Source organism: Ooceraea biroi, chromosome 4 (genome assembly GCF_003672135.1).
Source record: "Ooceraea biroi isolate clonal line C1 chromosome 4, Obir_v5.4, whole genome shotgun sequence".
Taxonomy (NCBI): Eukaryota; Metazoa; Arthropoda; class Insecta; order Hymenoptera; family Formicidae; genus Ooceraea; species Ooceraea biroi.
Window position 1 is genome coordinate 16,984,450 of NC_039509.1, and position 19,225 is coordinate 17,003,674.

Consider the following 19,225-nt stretch of genomic DNA (forward strand, 5'->3'; position numbering starts at 1 on the left):
TCTGCATACAGACACCGTACTTTAAATCTTAAACTCTTGCACATTTATCCATTTATAACGAGTTGTATCTATTCATGGCGCCAACTGGAACACGAAAGATTTCGTTTCTCTCCTTGGCAACTCTCTATCATTTAACCCTCTCCTACTCTCTATCATTTAATTATCAACGCTACGTTGCACCAAGCTCGCTCCAGTACGCTCGCATTTCTTCTCGCTTGTTATCGGCATTACTGTCCACGACGGCGGTTCCGAGGAAGCGCAATGAACGTATGTCTCTTCGCTTGTTTAACTTCGAGCACCATTTAGCTTGTCTTAGGAATTTGTTCTTTTTGCTCGCGGTGCACCGGACGAATGAGCGAGCGGAGATTGTTTCTCCATTTCAGCAAAAGCACGATTCATGCGGCCCGCTCGATCGCGGGATATGCGCTACCTGCACTGCGCCGATCCCACGCGTCTCCTCGGAATTCCGATTAGGACTTGTCGACAAGAAGGCAGAAAACGATCGTGTCCGCTTTTTCGCCGTTCACGTAAATGCGGAGACCGGAATGATACGACGACGGGGACCGCGAGTCACGAGAGAAGCGAAAGACGCACGCGGAGACGGTCCCCCGATGGCGATCGCGATCGATCATGTCCGTGCGAATAAGCGGGAAAGCAGACAAGAAATACAAGGGCTGCAAGTCGAGCCATACTTACACGTTGCTAATGAAGGGTGAGGCAGAATCGCGCAAAAAGATGAGTGTCTTACTCGACGGTACTGCATAATTAATAAATAATAACTGTATTATTTAAATCAGCCTTATAAACATTATATTGACTCTTTTCGTATTATATTAATTAATATTACGAGTAATATTAATTAATCTATAACGTTATTATAACTGAAAATTATGATTGCATTTTATTAAAATTACTAGTGCAAATTATGTACTCTGAAATTTGCATGTGCTGTTATTGATTCTCATCTTGAATTTTGTTATATTCGGAACATGTTTGTCTCATTTTGTTTTCGCTTTCCAGGGTCATTTGCAATTCAGTCAGTATTAAATACACAGTTGACTCGACGCGTTACGACTTTGATCGACAAAAACGGCCATGTACATCGGTGATTTCAATGCCTCCTCTCAACAAGAAGGACACGCTCGTCCTGAGAGATTAATCGAGCGAGGGTCGCACCGGTTCCCAGCGGACATCATATCACGCTGACATAATAATTCCTTAATTTCTTGTCTGTCGTTAATACGCACGTTTAATGACCCGATTAATTAACGTGGAGCTCTCAAAAAAGCAATCGTATATTTCCAGCGCGCAAACATATCCTTCCACTGATTATAGTTATTTTCCATTAGCTCGATAATCTGCGTTCTCTTTTGCCGCACGGAAGGTTACTCGATAAGAAGAGATTTGTTGTTGCAATACCGATACCACGTATAAAAGTTGAAATTGTAAATTGCGACAAGACTGGTTCGGCTTTATTACGGTAACATAAAAAAGCTTTTAGGTAAACTGAATATCACGCATTTACCCCACGTCAAGCGTGTAGTTTCCAGTCTTATTTGTATGCAGAACGCGCACAGTGTGTACAATCTCCTCTCGCGCTCTGAATGAAATTGCCACGTTCGACGCTAAGGATGGGAAAGTCTGATTAAACGAGACAATCTGTCTGATCGTCATGGCACAACTTTATTATTCAGTCTATACTTTCATAATTCGAGCCGAGTATCGCGAGAATGCAGTTGTGAGTATAGTTGAACAATGTATCGCTGTCAAGAGTAAGTGTGCTTATCCATATTCACCGATTCTATTAAAAATTACAAGGATAAATTAGTGAGAGATGCATCAACATCAGACTTGCATGTCGCATAAATAAAGCATGGCGATCGACTAGTTCTACTTTATTTTCGTCAAACATCAAGGATAATCGCGTCGCCTCCTCCACCCCTTTAAAACCTCGTGTTCCCATACGTACTTTTGAGGGCGACCTGTGGTAGCCGCTGCCTCCGCCTTCTCCTCGTTATTACAGCTGAGATCAGATCGCCGGCGTGCGGCATCGCTGACGGTCTTCCGGGAGCGCGAAACTCCCGACTGTGACTCTTATCCGGTGAATATTATCCTCCCCTCACGATTACAGGCGCGATATGGGATTTCTCGGCTCAAGACCGGAAGCGGTGGATGTACGCGCTCTTCTTCTTTGCCACCAGCGAGTAAACCTGGTCTTCGTCGTGTTCGTCCTCGTCGTCGTGGTGCCTAGAAGAGATGCGGTCGGTGGTGCATGGTGGTTTGCAAAGTGACAACCGCGGCTGCTGCCGTTCGGGACTCCCGGATTGCCGATCTTCCGCAGCCGGCCACGGCAACAATCCACAGTTCAAGACTAAACCCGTAAGACCGAGCCGAAGCGTTCGAACTGGGGATCGGGGCTTACTTTCCTGTGCAGGCCGATCCTCCACCTCCTCTCCTTCTGCTCTCGCCCTGGCGCACTCTCCTCCTCCTCCTCCTACTCTACACGCCGGGCCCACACCACTTGATTTCCACCACTCTCAACCGCCACCGCCACCCATCGCAATGACCGAATCATTAACTTCAGGAAGGGTCCTGGCTCGCGCGCGCGAGCAGGGAGCACACGCGCGCGCGGGGGGACAGCGTTCGCCGAACCGACAGCCAAAGAGAAAGAGAACTTCCTTCCTATTTCTTCCTTTCTTCCATTTACGCGTCCCCGTCGCGTTTGGGGACACGGTAGCGCTCTTTGACCCCTCGTTTCGACGTAAAAGGGTCCTTTCTTTAATCATGTAACCATGCTCGTGACCGTGGATGTTCGAAAAGCGTATCCTGCCTCTTTTTCCTCTTTGAGAAACTAGTTTTTATTGTTTCGTTAAAATATATTTATAAATCGTTTTTTACGTTATATATATTTGAATGTTATTTCAAGTAAACTTTGTGACATGAAACGATTTACTGAAAGAACGAGGAAATGTACGTTTAGAGAAATTGAGTTACTCTTTAATTATCATGATTGATAATTGTCCATAAAAAGTAATAATTTTATTTTACATTATGTATTTGCCAAATTAAAATAAACGTCAGTATTTTCATATCGCTTTGTACTTAGGTACATTAATTCACAACCTGATCGTCACTTGGTGTCTCTTACGTGAGACTAATCTATACTAGAAACATTCTTCAAAACTTAACTTGTGAACGCCATTCGCACATTCACTATGTGAATGTTTTGGCTGGCCAAACCAACTTGGCCTGAGACGTTTCTTTTTTTCAAAGAATAATCATTCAAGCGTGAGAAAGTTACCAATCAACTCTTCCCTCAGCGATTTTTTACAACTTTCATCGATAAAGTGCGAGTACATGTTTAACAATTCCATTTACTAAAGTACGGTCAATCCAGAATTCTGAAACGCAATTTAGGATACCGAAATTACTTCATTAAATGACTCATTATCATCTTAATATCATGAAGACGTACGCGTAACAGAAAGAGTCAATCGGGGTCTCCCATTTAATGGCGTGAAACGTCCGAGAGTGACAATCTCCGCATTTAATATTTCAGCACACGCGTCTCCTCTTGATCACGATGTGACCAATATCTGGAGAGCGAAGAGAGGAACGCGAAGACAAAAGGAGGATGTAAATGAGGAGCGTCTCAGTCGCGTCCAATGAGTCGCATCGGGACGGGCGTGCGGAAATAAAAGAAGACACACACCGTTCACGAGATGGAAGGATCTGTGTGGATAAAGGTCCTCTCTCTTTCTTCGGCCGGGTCCTTCTATCTCTCGACTTCGGGTTCCCGCCGCGGAGACCTCCGCGCGCGCGCGGGCGCTCACACAGGTTACTGGCGACCTGTGTGGCATGAGAACGGGGCCCGCTCTTCCCACATAATGAACGACTTCGAAGAACGGTAGTGGCATTGACCTGAATCTATTAAGGCCTTCGGTTTGGCGGTATTATAACTGCCCGTGAATCAATCCCTTACTTAGCAACATTCTCCGACCACACGAAAGCGCGGCTCGTTATTGCCCCGGTTAGACCCCCGGGTACCGCCGGCGTTTCTCGCGGCGAGAAAGAACTCTTCTTGCAACTACCTCGTGCACCCACGGGAACTCACCCCGACGGTGCCACGACGTGGCGTCCGTGGCGTCGTGATGATGGCGGTACTAATGGTCCCTTCATCGAATCTTCATCATTTACACCGATTATCCCCTGATCATCTCGAGTCAGTCTCGAGAGACAACTCTAACTGGAGAACTGGACGAAGGACTTTATCTTGCGGAGCAAACAAGTTCTGGAGCGTCCTGTGATGCGTGTTGCATACTCGCTTCGATTTTTCTATATCAGCTTCCGTATTCTAGGGGGGGAAGAAAGTGTGACGATTCTCCAGAAGTCTTCTTTATTGGACAACGCTAGAAAAAGTACATTCTCTCATCGACTACCATTGCCGCCGTCGATGGTGTTCGCTGGCAACAAGGCATCCATGTCGCGTGCGAGTACCCGTATCCTTTCCGTAAAGTCAGCTTTCGCTGATGAACGATTTAACGTATCCCGAAGCAAATTGCAGCGTCACGAGACCCGCGCAAACTAATTTCTCACCATCGTGGATCGTTCGCAATTACCTCGGCAGTCGCTTACGTGATCGCTTCGTAGTAGCTTGGTCGACTTCGCAGACGAACTCTTAATGCGCGGCGCCTTCGTTAATCCCGTTTCCTGCAATCTCTCGTCTCGACGTGTCTCATGGAGATCTCCTCCAGTATCTTGAGTGTCTGCAAAAAGGGTACACCCTGAGTGAATCGTGTCTCCGCGGCCGAGAGAGCTTCCGGTTTCTTTCGTAAGACATCCCGCGAGCGACACACGACGAGCGCAGCTTCTGTCAGCTGCGGAATTTCGTTTGACTTTTCGTACAGCCGGACACGACAGACAGACGTGACGCGTTACCTCGTTTCTTTGCTCCTGGTACCAGGCGACATTGGTCCGCACGCTATTAATAACTTGCCCAATCCACGTGTCGTATTTCACGCTGCTGCCTTGTAGTCGCCGTAGCTGAGGAAGAAAGAAACAGCGCATCGTCCGTTACGTAATTGTCCGACAGTTTTTTGTACCCGCGAGGTATGCATATTGGTTTTCGGGGAATACGCTATCGTTCGCTTTTCGATCCTCGTTAAGTTTCACCACTCGCGCAATTTTCTTACCCATTCCATGTCTTCTTTCTGGCGAATGCGTCTCGAGATGGCATGCAACGTTCTGGCCAGGGTAACATTCGCGCTGGAAGTACAGCCAGAAAAATCTCACAGTCGCGAAGACGAATAATTAGAAAAACGCGTAGAAGAAAATAAGCATTTGATAAATGTTTTCATCAATTTCGCTCTCTGACAGTAGCTTTTTTCTACGTTTAACTATTTCTCTAAACGTTGTTTTACTTACTAATTCTCGTTGTCTGCTGTTGCATTTTCGTTAAACTTGTCCCAATTTTCAGTCAGAAATCCCATCGCAACGCGAAACCCAAATGGATTCGATGCGACGGATCTTAAGGCCGTTTCTGCCTGCGTTATATTATTCTGCGAGAACATTACGGACAGGTATCTGGAAACATTAATCGCATGATGAAGTAATTTATAATCGAATGTAGTAATTTATAAAAACATTGAAACTAAAAAGAAAAAGATTAATTTGCATCATTTACGCATCGAGAGTTTCTTTAAGACACACTTTCTGTTAGAAAAACTTGTAGTTTGATACTTTTTATGCTACGTTAAGAACGTTAAGAATTCTAATCCAATTTCAATGAGCAACTTATTCGTTTCCCTTTTTACAGTTTGAAGCATGTCTCACCCTTGCAAAAGACTCGCGTTAGCGTGACATCCCAGCGCGAAGGCGAGGCTTTCCTTATCGTGTACCGTCGATTCGTTGTATCTCTTCAGGAGTGCCAGCCATTGTTCGTCCGTAGTGACTTTCATGAGCGTGCAATAAGACAAGCTACGAAATTGCTCTGGAATACTAGTTTACCAGGTGATTTTTCTCTCAAACACAATAACGCACCGTTAAGACGTATGATTATCGCTCGCATCCCCATATTTTTCACGTCAGATACGATTCTCCGATTGACAGATTGACAGATTAACGTACGCATCGCGGTTGATAATGAGCCGCGCAAGTATCGTGAAACAGCGGTTATATCGTATCTGATGTGATAAACGTACGAATGCCTGCAGTTACATCGCTAAATACGTACGAGCTTGAGAAGTTATCTTGCAACATTTTTCGGGCAAGGTTGAAGATTGTGGTCAAGCATGTTCGATGACCCACCGAGCATGCCATGCTCATTAGATTAATTTTGAACTTTGTCCACAGTGCTGGGTCCATGTAGATCAACGATCGTGCCGATTTGGTGTATACCTTCTCTATAAACTTACACATCGAGAACTGAAATGATTGAACAATAAGATAATCGCGTAGAAATTTTGTAAACATGCCTACAAACCAAAAACTTATGATGACAGTTTAAAAATGCGTTTGGAAATGCAAAGAGTGAGATCGTTATGCGAACTGCAGTTTAAAGAACTGCTCTTCTTCTTCTTCGTTAAATATTTGTTTCGTCGATTTTGGAGAAATCCGCCTGAAGTCTCGCTGACTTCATAAAAAAAGAAAGAATAAAAAGAGATCCGTAAAAATGTGCCGCTACCGTTTGTGCTCTCCCGGCTCCGAGATTCCAGTTCACCTTTTTGCAAAACATCAAAGTGTGTGTTCCTGCGAGAGGAGGAAGGCAAAGTAACCGGCAGCAATATTTATCGCGGCATTATGGAGATCTGCGGTTGATTCGTGCAAGGAGCAAGAGAGTAATTCCATTTATTCAGAATTTACGAGCAATAAACCTGGTGGATTAAAACGCGCAGATATGCCGCAGCGTATTTATTTAATTTGGCACGTTAGGTTTACGGACACGGAGCGCCTGGAGAAACCGCGACGTGTCCGCCTTTCCACTCGCGATTCAGGCCCTCCCCCCGTATATTTTTGCAATAATGGCTTCTGTGAAAAGGAAACTGTTACGGCAACATTGGTCGGCGCGAGTGCTTAATTAAATGTTACGTGCCTCGTATTTCGGTGCAAATAATGATTGAGTCCTCCGACCTAATTGAGAACGTCGAATCGTAACGACGGCCGATGGGCCGATGATCGCTTATATATCTGTCCCAGGGATAATCATACGCTTTATAATGCCGTACTTAAGTCTTAACTGCGCGTAATAACGACATAAGGTAGAACTGCATAGTGGACGATTTAGATCGCGCGAGGCGGCGTCGATTATATCTCAGATATCTCGCATATCTTCTCGCGCCGCGACCGTATAAATTTAATAATAAAACCAAATGTGCTCGCCTTTTTACTTCGCAATCTCTCGTAAATCCACGATCCCGGAGCGGATCTCGATTACAAATCGCCAAAAATGCCGCAGAGATTTACCAACGTACCATAGCGTTCGTCGAAAAAATTATTAGCAATTATTCAGACGAAAAATAACATAACACATTTTTTATTTAAATTGTATCGTTTTCGTGTTGCCGGTGTTAATAATTAAAATGCTTAATCATTCAGACGCTGCGCAATGAATGACTCCGAGTGTTACCTCAAGTGCATTCGAATCCCAAAGACGATTCTGGATGGTAGTCAAAAATATCATCGCGATCGTCCACAACGTCTCTCCGCTCTCCGCCTCGAGTTTCTCAAGAATATTCCACATGACTCTTTTATCGAGCAATTTGGCGTCAGCCATCGCAAACGAGTCACTCAGCACCTGCACTTTTACTACTTCAGGCAGAGCTCGAAAGGACTTCGCCAACAGTTTCCAGTTCTCGACATCGTAGTTGACGCGATATAAAGCTGCAAGGAGAGGATCGTAAAAGGCGAAGATAAATTATTTTTAAAAAATCTTGGACGAGATAATCTCCGAGGGAGAGACACGCGATACGCTTGTAAACTAGTAATCTCTCGGCAAACGTCAACGTTCCCTTAATTTCACTGATAACTTTACTTAACTTCAGCTTCTAACGTTCCGCGAGTCGCAGTGACGATAATTTTGGAACACCTTGTATGTAAACGGAATTCCTATAAGATTATAAAGCGGCTCGATTCTGTATCCAAATTGATCGACACCAGTCAACGTCGGCAGAAATATCGCTTCGCGGGTATTATCTACTTAATTGATCGGCGGACGTTACGACAGTGATATTACCCGTTTGATTGATATTGAACAGAATCCACTGGTTGTTGGAACTCGCCCGGCTCAGGGCGGTGTCGTTAATTTTCATGCGTTTCTTGACCATCCATGCCTTCGGCAGGTTATTACCAAATTGCTGTTCATTTTCGGTTGTCCACGTCAACGGGACGTGCCATAACTCCTCGCTCGTACTATTTAGGCCATAATGATAAAATCGGTCCTGAAACACAAACATCGCATAATCGAGCAATTTTTATCCGTTTTATGTTCGTGTTTTACTTCTATCCATCCAACTATAAGAGCAGAGATTATAAATCGCAATATTTATGCTCAAACTTGTTCACGCGCGATGCATCTTTATGCAGTACCAATGTTCTGTCACAAAATAATTTAACAGAAAAACTCAATAACTTGCAATCATAAATACGATAACATTTATATACATTTCTTCATTAAAAGGAAATTGCTTCGAAATTGACCGAAGAATGCCTCAACCGGCAGACTGAGGAAGCACCATTTATCGGAAGCACAATTTATCGGTGACGCAAAAATTGCTTTGCTTCCTCGTTGAGGGAGTAACGATGATTAATAATGATCGCGAGCGCGCGTTCGGCCGAAGAAATAATTAGTCATCTGGGGTGAAGAAACGCACTTGCGTAAGCTCGATCGCACCGGTTTCGCGGTTCTGCCGGACCTGCAGAACGGGGAAGCCGGCCTGATACGTCCAGGTTCGCATAACGTCCTTCATGCTGAGCCTCGAGGAAGCCGGTAGTCTCCTCGTTCTGTCGATCTCCGCCTGAAAAGCGCTCCAGAGATCCTCCTGATCGGCGCTGCGATAGTAGTACGTGCGCATGTAGCGTCGCACGGACGAGAGGAAGATCCGCTCGCCCAGAAAATGATAGATCATGCGCGCCATACAATTACCCTTGACGTACGACGTCAAATCGAAGACGCCGTTCAGCTCGTTCAGATACCTCAGGTCGATATGCAACGGGTGCGCATAGGTTTCGTAGGCGTCGATGTCAAATACGTCGTGACACTCGATCAGAAAGCTCGCCTGCAGCTCCCAGGACTCGGGCTCCAGCTGGAAGATCGAGCGGAACGGTCCCGCGATAAACGCCGCCCGATAAGTGCCGCGGCACCGTGATTGCGCGACGATAAAATTAGTAGTCATTATAAAACAGGAATAACGCGCGATAAACGTGAATATGAAGTCATTAGGGCATTATCGATCGGCTATCTCGAGAAAATTATCAATTAGCCAAAGTTAATGGAAAAGCAGCGGGCATTAATTTCCGAGATGACACTTTCCAGCTTCGCATGCCACGCAACTTTTAATCCAGTCGAAATTAACATACTAACGTGCTAGTCATTTTTGTAATGCAATTTTCGCTAAAGATACCGTTCTTAGTTAAGTTTTAAAGAGAGAGAGAGAGGCAGACCGTGTTCAGGAAATTATTAAAATACCGAAGGGATGATACTGATATGTCGTACAGAGTAATTACGCATTGATCAGCTTCAGGTTGCCACGGTTCGGAAAATTAACTTGTGTTCATTTTACCACGCTCATTGCCAAGAATCCAAAGAATGAAGAGAATCCTTCCTTCAACCACACGTCGTCCCACCATTTCGGTGTCACCAGATTACCGAACCACTGATGAGCGACTTCATGCGCCATGATGCTGGCGCAAACCTTTTTGGAATCGACACCGTAATCATCCTTTATAAGCGCAATATTTTCCCTAAAAATATCAATGCAGCTCTGAAGTAGAATCGAAATCATGAAGTAATCGAAATTTGAAATTCTCAAACATGGAATACAAGCGACACTGTTGCGTGAAAAATAAGGATGGAATATGTCTCGAATCGGTTTACCGAAACGTGATGAGACCCCAGTTTTCCATTGCAGAATAAGCCAATTCAGGGACGATGATCACGTCCAGCTTGTCCAGCTCGTAGTGAAATCCTGTGAAATTCTGAATTAAACGGAGCACCTTGGGTAGCAGTTGGCCAACATATTTCGTCTCATTTGCGACTTCCTTCCTGGAGATAATCGCATGCGATGGCCGATCGGTGACGCCGACGTCGTAGCTGAAGTAATCGGTAACCATGAAGGCGACTACATAAGTGGGCATGGGCAAGGTCTTCTCGTAATGATCCCATACGTATCCCGGCATGTCATGCCTGAAAACGGAATTAGATTAAAAAATATAAATTAGTTTTAACTAAATTTCGCAATGAGATAAACGAGTCTGTTCACACTGATCGTTTTCAGCGATCGAGAATCGGATGGATCTCTTTTACATTTCTTCGGTGATTTTGCGTATCGAGTTCGAGTGTGATCGCATGCTAGACTTCCTGCCAATCGAGATGCGAAATGGCGTTTTGATCCAGGGTTCATCGAAGCACGGGTAGGCCGTCCGAGCGTAGTTCGGGGAGAAATTGGACACCGCTATCCATCTGCACGAGATATTACATCATAAAATGAATAAACTAAATTTATCATCGCGTTGATAAATTACATTAATCACAGATTAATCACTGCAGTATCGTGGATGATAACATTAATTAATATTGATCGTGTGATATTAGTTTTGCCTCAAGAGGCTACCTGGTTTCATTGGTATCAGGATCGATGTGTGCGTTCCGGAAAAATCCTATGGCAATCTCGTGTAACGGTATCGTATATTTTACGTGCAGAATGTAAGTCTCGCCCGCCATCAACATTTGCAGAAGAAACACGTCAATAAAATCTTCCTCATCGGTCATCACGTATTTGCTGATTAGCTTGGACGCGTTCGGTAAGCGGTACTCGCTCACGCTAATATTTTGTATGAGCAGTTTCCGAGCGTGAAAGCGTATGTGCTTAGTCGGGAGTTTCGAATAAAATTGGATCTGCACGTTGCCAATCGCTGTGAAATTTTCCTCTTCCAGTATAGGCACTATTTTCAAACTGCAATGCAATTTTCCCCATAAAGGCCAGATTATGATATAAATTATAACAAAAGTGACGTAAAACGATATTTCTATAGTTTTTAAAATCTGATGAGCAAGTAAAATTATAATACAATTTTTCTGTAAATCTTGGGTCCAAGATTAGAGAAAATGATCTCATTGAGATATTATACAAAACATTTTCTCTTTCTATTATAAGATTTTTACGAGTCAATAAATTTTTATGTTGTAAAGAGGTATCACGGAAGGATTGATAGACAGCGATCACACTTACGTGTATTCCAACGGTAAAACGTAATCCGACAGCCTGTTTAAATGGGCGGCTTTATGAGACTTGCCACTGGCCAACCCCGTGTATCTGCCATCCCGCCGATTCTCCATGATCGAATTGACGAACCAGTAAATGATCATCGAAGCAACAACCACGCAGATGAGTATCATCACGACGATTCGCGCTCTCACGTGCCACCATCGCGGGTTCTCTTCCTCCTTAATCTCGTGACGCCTGACATAATCCGGAGTTTCTGAAGCATTTTTTCATTATTCCGGAAATTGCATTCATTCATCAAGAAGAAATTATCAAAATGAAGCAAGTGATGAGAATAACGAAACTTGCAATTCAATTTTCAACCTCAGCATCTTATCGTCTTTGTTAATAAATATAATTTGAACTTTAAACGAAACAGAAAGAGATTGCGTTTTCGTGGAATAATGTTTCTTTCATTTCCCATCAAATTTCGTTTTTAATTTAATTTTATGAAAAAATTCAAAAAATTTCGAAAATATTTTATTGTGTACGAGGCGTAATGCGTCACGCTGCGATCATCGATTAATTCCGCTAAATATCCGAGCAGCTGCCTTTCTACAAATTACATCCTCTCGACAGGTTAGTCCTCTGAACAGTATCTTACTCTTCTTACCTTGTCCTGTTCGGCGATTCTCCATGCTTATCGGCGAACAGGTGCCACGCAGGATCTAAGCGATCGGACGAACCATTGCCACGTCGGTTAACTAACGGCGACTGCGTCCGAAAGGCGGAAAACGCGTCAAGGGCTCGTGATTCGACCAGATGTGTCCGCCAAAAATACACCAAGAGGCACTTGTACACAACGTACACCACCAATCGCCTGTACTTTGCTCCGAACGTTTACTGCCGATTGCTATTCGTCCGAAACTTTTTCGCGGACGTTGCGTGAAAACGTCTCCTCGTTATGCAACGCGTCGTCGAGAATACATGAGTGACATCGTCATCTTGCGCATTTGTAATTTCTAAATTTCCGGTAAAGTGCCGGGGGAAGGCCAGGCCTTCATCTGCTTCATTAATCATTACAGGCAAGACTGATTGAGACCAGTAAATCACCCGTTAATCTTGTACCGCGAGCAGAACGCTGAGAGACTGAAGACAATGGATTTAATTAGATAAGGTGCAATATGTTGCCGATTGTTTAGTTACAGCTCTACCGCCATGTACTTGTTACAATTCAAGTCTGATTGTAAAATTTTTGCAAGTGAAACGCGAATTATAAGATATTTGTAGAACGCACACAAAGAAGCGTGATTGAGATGTACGATATTTTCACAATATATGATTTTGTAAAAGTCACAAAAATAATTCCTTCTTATCAATAACTGTTTAGGGATTTATTAGTAGTTTCAGCATACATTAGTGGACGAGAAATTGAAGTAGATGAATTGGATAATCGCGAGGAATACGTGGGCGTCTAATGTGTGCTTGATGCGCTCCGACTGTGACTAGATACGTCGGCATTAACATCTAACTTTTAAGTCAGTTGCATGAGAATCCTCGATCGGCTGCTGATGAGAAAGCCAGGCATCTACTCACAGATTTATACTCGAACAGAAGACGCGGTCGAACCTGCGACGAACATTTATTACGCTGGATCTCGCTTTTTTCACGCAACGTCCCACGAAACTCGGAGCTCGACTTCACGAAAAAGGCGTCAGTTTGTGAGATATCGTCCATTCTAAGCATCTGCGAAGAATAAGGCTCGTGGGAAAGAGAAGTCACTGTCATTCGATCAATCTTACGAACGATCAGCCACTAATCGATTTCAAATCGAACTCGACGTTTACGATCCCGCGAAATAATGTTATTCTGAATAATGTTCTCCAAAGCACACAATCGTACAAATTCCTTTCTCCGCGACAAAAAATTTCGATTTTTCAAGAGACTGAATTAGAGAACGTTGACATTTAATGTTCCTCGACAAACTGTATTGTTTATTCTTATTTTTCATATTTTCCTTTTAATAGTATTTTTGTTTTTGATGATACAGATTTCTCGACTTTCTCTTTTTCCATAGATACAAAGAAAACAGAGTTTAAACAATTAGCATGCATTGTTATGATCACCTATTACAACAATAAAATATAATTTCTATTAAATTTGATCAGATCCAATTGTTTTCATGAATACGTCACAAGTTTGATTGAGTGTAACTGGTGAGGCATGAGTGTAAGGCGTGAAAAGCGGAAAATGCGTTTCCGTCTTCTCTCAGACCGCTCGGCACCGCTTCGCGGCTAGGAGTGTCTCGTGTTTCAGGGAATCCCGCTTCCTGTGCCGAGTGCTCGGCGGTGGCGGATCTCTCTTTCGGCAACGAAGGCGCGAGTACTCGGGAGAGGAAGCCAAACAATGCCGATGACTAATGGAGACGCGCGACCCTCGAGGAGGAGTCGACCCCTCGAAACGCCACGGTCGGGGCCTGACCGAGAGACCTGTCACCCTCTCGTTCTCTCTCTCCACCCCCGTGTTTTCTTAGGTGGGTCCTGCATCGAGATTGACTTACGCGCTCCCGGTCGACGGAGTAATGGCCATTCTCAATGAAACACCGACGACGAATCTGTGAATGAAACCGCCCTAGAAAGAAGATAGCCCTCGTTTTTCACCCTTGCGCCCTTCCTATCCTCTCATTCGTTCCGGTTGATGGGAAAATTGCAATTCGGACACTCGAGTTTGTGTTCTCAACGAGCCGTTAACATTAAACGCGATTACTCTGTTTGTATACTCGCGATGAGAAATGTGGAGGCAGTTATTGTATTTTTAACATTAAACGCGTGCAATAAAGATTCAACGTTTTTAACGTTTCATGTGTTATTTTATTACTGTATAATATTTTAATTATCTCAGATATTAAAATCTTTCATGATTGCGCCATAAATCTCTTATAAATTATAATTTTATGATATTATATATTCTGAGATGCTACAAAGTTCAATATTTTTGCTTATGAGAATATATCGAGAATTTAGCATAGAATCCGCACAGAAAACGATCGCAGGAACAGGCTGACAATGAGTCGCCGAAAACTCCAAGATTCCAGCGGTGGAATATGTGTGTGCATTACAGCCGGGGAAGCAAAAAACTCAACGACCGCCTTCGAATGTCACCATCTCGGGTTCTTTCGCGAACGTCGACCAGTCGCCTTGGTCGCGAGAAGCGACTCACGTTCGGGGATTGGCCAAAAAGCTGAGAGACAAGCGTAGAAGAAGGTTCCGGAGCTTCTGTGTGGCCCTACTCCTACGACTCTCATCGTCCGACGTCGTTCTCCATGACGTTCTCGCTGTCCTATAATGATCCCTCGCCGTCACATGTGCCCGTTTGACACTTCCGAGTGGGCGCTAACGCAATTCGCACTGTGCGGAGTGATACTGCTGTGAATCTGTGCTCGTCCGTGTAATTTCTCCGTACGATTAACAAGATATAGTGACAATTGGATGCACGCGATGGTCGATTGAATGTCAGCGCTTGAAAATAGGACTTTAACGCAATTTTAGAACTTTGTGCAAACTTATAGAGAAAATAATTACGAGGACAGAAGTAATGTGCAAGATAGAGAAGGATCATTATTATAGAAGTCTTTGAAAACACGTGCAGCATCCGGTAAAAATAAAATTTCTGCCGACAAAACTATACAAGTAAAAACAGAATTAATAACAGAATACAGAAGGACAGAAGAATGTTAAATGGACAATTCCTGAAATTTGATTAAACTTGATTGTTTTATGCCCTCTTCGTTTTACTGATGCTGATATCTGCAATTTTTAATTTCTTTACAAGTAGACCTATCGGAATCTGTACTCGCTGCCAATTGCAATGTCTTGGTCAAAAGGTATAACAAACGATCATCGCGTATCCGACAGTTTTGAATTACCACCGATGCCGCCAACACCGTCCTCCTTTCATATGGAAAGACAAAACGCAAGAGCGGGCTGCGAAGCATCCTGGTACTACAGGTGGTCCTGGAGCAACTCGTCGAACCCTTGCAGCGGATTCGACATCGCAGCCGACGAAAGCGCACGTTTATTTCCTGCGCCCTGCATCGTGAATTTTCTTCAAGGCACCGACAACAATCAGAATTATCGCATGTGCAGGTAAAAACTCATATTTTGCGTAATACAATTTTAACAAAATTTTATTATTATTGCATTTAGAGAGCAATTAATTATATGATTAGTTATTATAATTGCAGTAAACATTTATGTAATTTATCACCAATTTGATTACGGTTTCAATGTATAATTTCACATAGTAGTTTTTATTTTTATAAGATGGGAGCAGCATTCCCAGCAAGACACCACGGATTGTTATCCGATAAACGATCAATTGAATGAAAGAGAAGATCCGAGATCTCCGGACAAATCTGAAGATGTGTCGTACAAGAATAACGAAGATCGTCGTGTGACGACCACGACAGACGCGGGAATGATGTTTCGCTCTTGGGAAATGCCTCATTTGCCGGATACAGTAATAAGCTGCGAACACGAGAGCAAGTATCCATCCTGGCAGGATCCTGAACGTAATGAACACTATACAAATCCGTTCTTCGGGGAAAGTACACGATCGCAACGAGAACGAGGTAATGCATCATTTTTTAATAAGTATCGTTGGCTCTAAATCAATCGCAGAACGCAATTGCTTGAGCCGCGAGTTATTACGCGAGTCCTAAAAACGCACGCATCTGTGTGCAATAAATTAGCTGGAAACGTTTCGAATCGCAGCTTCGGCAGATTTCCGTCGACGTAAATCGTTGACAATACAGTTGGAAGGTTTACGTCTTTAGTGTCGCCAATGCGGCCATAACGGGCCCAGCGCAACCTAAATATTTATCGAATGTCTAACTGCATCGAACTATGCATCTTATGTAATGAACCTCGTGTTATGTCTCTCGTTAATACGCTGATATTTAGCGTGATCCGTTAATGCTTCATTTTTTCAATAACATAAATGAACTTTCCACATTAGAAGAGGAAAAAACGAGTCCTCAATTATTATTCCTCAATTAAAATAACTAATAATATATCTATTTATATGTAATTAATATATCGTATTCTCTCAGATAAGAAATATATATCAATTATATCATATATCAACTTGTCAAGTCATCGAAATTGTAAATTAGTCGGATAATTTGCAATAAATTTAACGTTTTCCTGAGAGGATATATCGCGTCACTCTTGTAAATCTCGCTCAATAGTGACCATCGATGTAGACCACGGACTGAGAGAAATCTCGCGATTGACGTCAGCTGGCAATTAAAGTCGAGATAGCGGCGCGGAAGCAAAGCTAAGGGTCTAATGGGAGAGAGATGAAAAGCAGCCTTCCGCCTCGCGGCCGCGTGTCGTCGCCGAGTGCGATGGAAACGGCCGCGGCTTTCAGCGAAAGTGAGTTTCGCAAGCGGAGAACGGACGCATCGGTGCAACCGGGTACTGACGCATCGCGAGCGGCTGGCTATTTTCATCTGACCGACGACAAAAAGCCGCCGCTGCGACGAACCGCGAAATCGCGTCGCGGAAAATCGCACGCGCGCGGCAAGATGACAGCGGATCGAGATCGGACCGGATGATGAGCGCGTTATGTCACTGTCTGTGAGGAAACGGGACCAGTCTCTTCTTAACGCGAAAGGAGGGTTCTCGCATTTCAACCGAGATTATTTAAATGGAATGCAGATCCCGACGTCAAACGTATTTCATATTTTCTGATTGTATTCAAGTGCGCTTCCGCTGTGGACTTGAAGCACGAGGATTATATTTCGTCTCGGATGCTACATTATCTTGATTATTTTATTTTATCGTTTGTTTTTTACAAATGTAAATGTAAAGATTTTAAAGTAATTTTTTCTGATGTAATCTAAAGTATTGTTACTTTTCAATCGTTTACAGAAACGACGAAGAGGACGAGCGACAAGCCGCGGAAGGAGAGAACTGCGTTCACGAAGCAACAGGTTCGACACTTGGAGTGCGAATTTGCCCACAGTAATTATTTGACACGTTTGCGCCGCTATGAGATTGCCGTAGCGCTGGATTTGACGGAACGTCAGGTACGTGAAGTTATAATAATACTCTCGACAATCATGTAGGTATATATTAAGTAGGTGTGTGTGTGTGTGTGTGTGTGTGTGTATATAGGTATATATTAATAGATCAAAGTATGAGCGTTTCTTTCATTTTTCAGAATCTTACAAGTAATCTTCCTCCATGCAGTTAAATGCAATGTAAAATGTTTTCTAAACAAGACTCTTCTGCTGTTTTATTGTTTAATCATATTTTTACAGGTAAAAGTATGGTTTCAAAATAGACGTATGAAATGGAAGCGAACGAAAGGCGGCACAGTCAACGTACAGTCTGCAACCACTATATCGTGACGCATTCTTCGCGTGTGCCATTGATACAGTATACAGTTTATTTAAATGCATAATTGTATATAATATTCTACACGGAGATGTGCGAATCGCTTGCGACAGCTTTAGAAATGTGTACAATGTTACAGATATTGTAGAAAAACTCGCATCAATCGCGTAAATGAATACCTTTTGCTTATTCAATACCTCGAATAGAATTAAAAAGTACTTATAAATATAGTAAATTACAAACTTTGAATTCGTTACGTTTCCGGTACACCGATTGGCTGAAATTTCATACTAATTCCTTTATCCTCCAGCTTCTTTTCCAACGCAGAGAGTTTATTGCGCGATTTTTGAACGTATCTCTCATAATCTTCGGCACTTTGAACAGCATTCTTAGTTCGTATCATCTTTTGTCTCTCTTGTAGCTTAGGATAATTTTCCTCTGACCAATTTTTTCCCAAGAAGAATCTGTGGTGCTCCCTCTCAGGTGGAATATATGTAGCTAAAATAAATACATATATAAATAAAAACAATGTATGTATATGTATAAATAAAAAGAAGATATTCAATGAATGCATTAGCATGTAAGATAAGCAATACCTTTTAATAATCGACCACACATAAGATAATTATTCATAGTCTCTGCCGCAATTTTAGCGACATCTGTGTGAACAAATTCAACGTAGCCATAGCCACGACTCTTTCCATTCTGCAAATAAGATTGAGAAGCTTGTTACAGCCACGTACAGACAGAACATTCGTAAAACGACACGCAATTTATTCAAACTTATACATACTTTTTTAGATCTTGAAACTCGTACTTGTGTTACCTTTCCAAATTGTTGGAAATAGTCTTTCAGTTGTTCCTCGTAAAACCCATGAGGTATGTGCCCTACATAAACTATTCCTTTATGCTGCAGGTTTTTTGGTCTAAGTTTACGTTTATGTTTTGTTAAACTTGGTTTCTTCTTTGCTTTAGCTTCTGTTTTAGCATCTGCTTTCTTTTTCTGAAAAAGGAATGATAACATTGGTAAATATATACTTTTCAAACAGCAATCAAAATATGCTTATATTTTACTAAAATAATTGTATCCTAGTAATACTGAACGCGTTTGTGCGACAACAGCTATTAAATTAATTACAGCACTTTGCACAGCAAAAGATGAATGAAAACGTTAAAATGATCTCCACACAAACTTGTTTGTGCAGGTTATGTCTAACCTCGAAAATTTGCTGGACATTTTTTACGGCTTTTTCAAGACTGGCACCGGCTTTCAGTTTAGATATTTCTCGTTTGCTTTTGGCAACTTTTTTCGGTCTTGTCTTTTCCTTGGACACCGTATTTCTTTTCACCGTCTTCATAGTTTAGAGATCAAAACAACATGCAACTACGAGTACACGTGTGCTTGCC

The 19,225-nt window shown here is 42.8% G+C and overlaps 3 protein-coding genes across 3 annotated transcripts; 1 reads left to right on the forward strand and 2 right to left on the reverse strand.

Annotated features, from left to right (window-relative positions):
• Positions 1 to 4,379: 4,379 nt before the first annotated feature.
• On the reverse strand, positions 4,380 to 12,335 carry LOC105283089 (glutamyl aminopeptidase). The gene is made up of 15 exons (XM_011345553.3): positions 12,091 to 12,335; positions 11,445 to 11,694; positions 10,827 to 11,168; positions 10,520 to 10,675; positions 10,091 to 10,399; positions 9,777 to 9,957; positions 8,868 to 9,299; positions 8,231 to 8,435; positions 7,625 to 7,878; positions 6,233 to 6,423; positions 5,833 to 5,997; positions 5,425 to 5,583; positions 5,193 to 5,265; positions 4,939 to 5,043; positions 4,380 to 4,766 (listed from the first exon to the last, which is right to left on the reverse strand). Exons 1-15 carry the CDS (start codon positions 12,113 to 12,115, stop codon positions 4,698 to 4,700), a joined length of 2,916 nt encoding a protein of 971 aa, XP_011343855.1. The 5' UTR covers positions 12,116 to 12,335; the 3' UTR covers positions 4,380 to 4,697.
• A 2,504-nt stretch (positions 12,336 to 14,839) lies between these two features.
• On the forward strand, positions 14,840 to 18,045 carry LOC105283038 (homeobox protein Hox-A5a). The gene is made up of 4 exons (XM_011345488.3): positions 14,840 to 15,562; positions 15,740 to 16,047; positions 17,351 to 17,508; positions 17,743 to 18,045. The coding sequence occupies exons 1-4, from the start codon at positions 15,285 to 15,287 to the stop codon at positions 17,830 to 17,832; spliced, it is 834 nt and encodes a 277-aa protein (XP_011343790.1). The 5' UTR covers positions 14,840 to 15,284; the 3' UTR covers positions 17,833 to 18,045.
• On the reverse strand, positions 17,691 to 19,211 carry LOC105283051 (MKI67 FHA domain-interacting nucleolar phosphoprotein). Its single transcript, XM_011345507.2, has 4 exons — positions 19,036 to 19,211; positions 18,612 to 18,821; positions 18,415 to 18,523; positions 17,691 to 18,316 (listed from the first exon to the last, which is right to left on the reverse strand). The coding sequence occupies exons 1-4, from the start codon at positions 19,174 to 19,176 to the stop codon at positions 18,072 to 18,074; spliced, it is 705 nt and encodes a 234-aa protein (XP_011343809.1). The 5' UTR covers positions 19,177 to 19,211; the 3' UTR covers positions 17,691 to 18,071.
• Between the last annotated feature and the right edge of the window lie 14 nt (positions 19,212 to 19,225).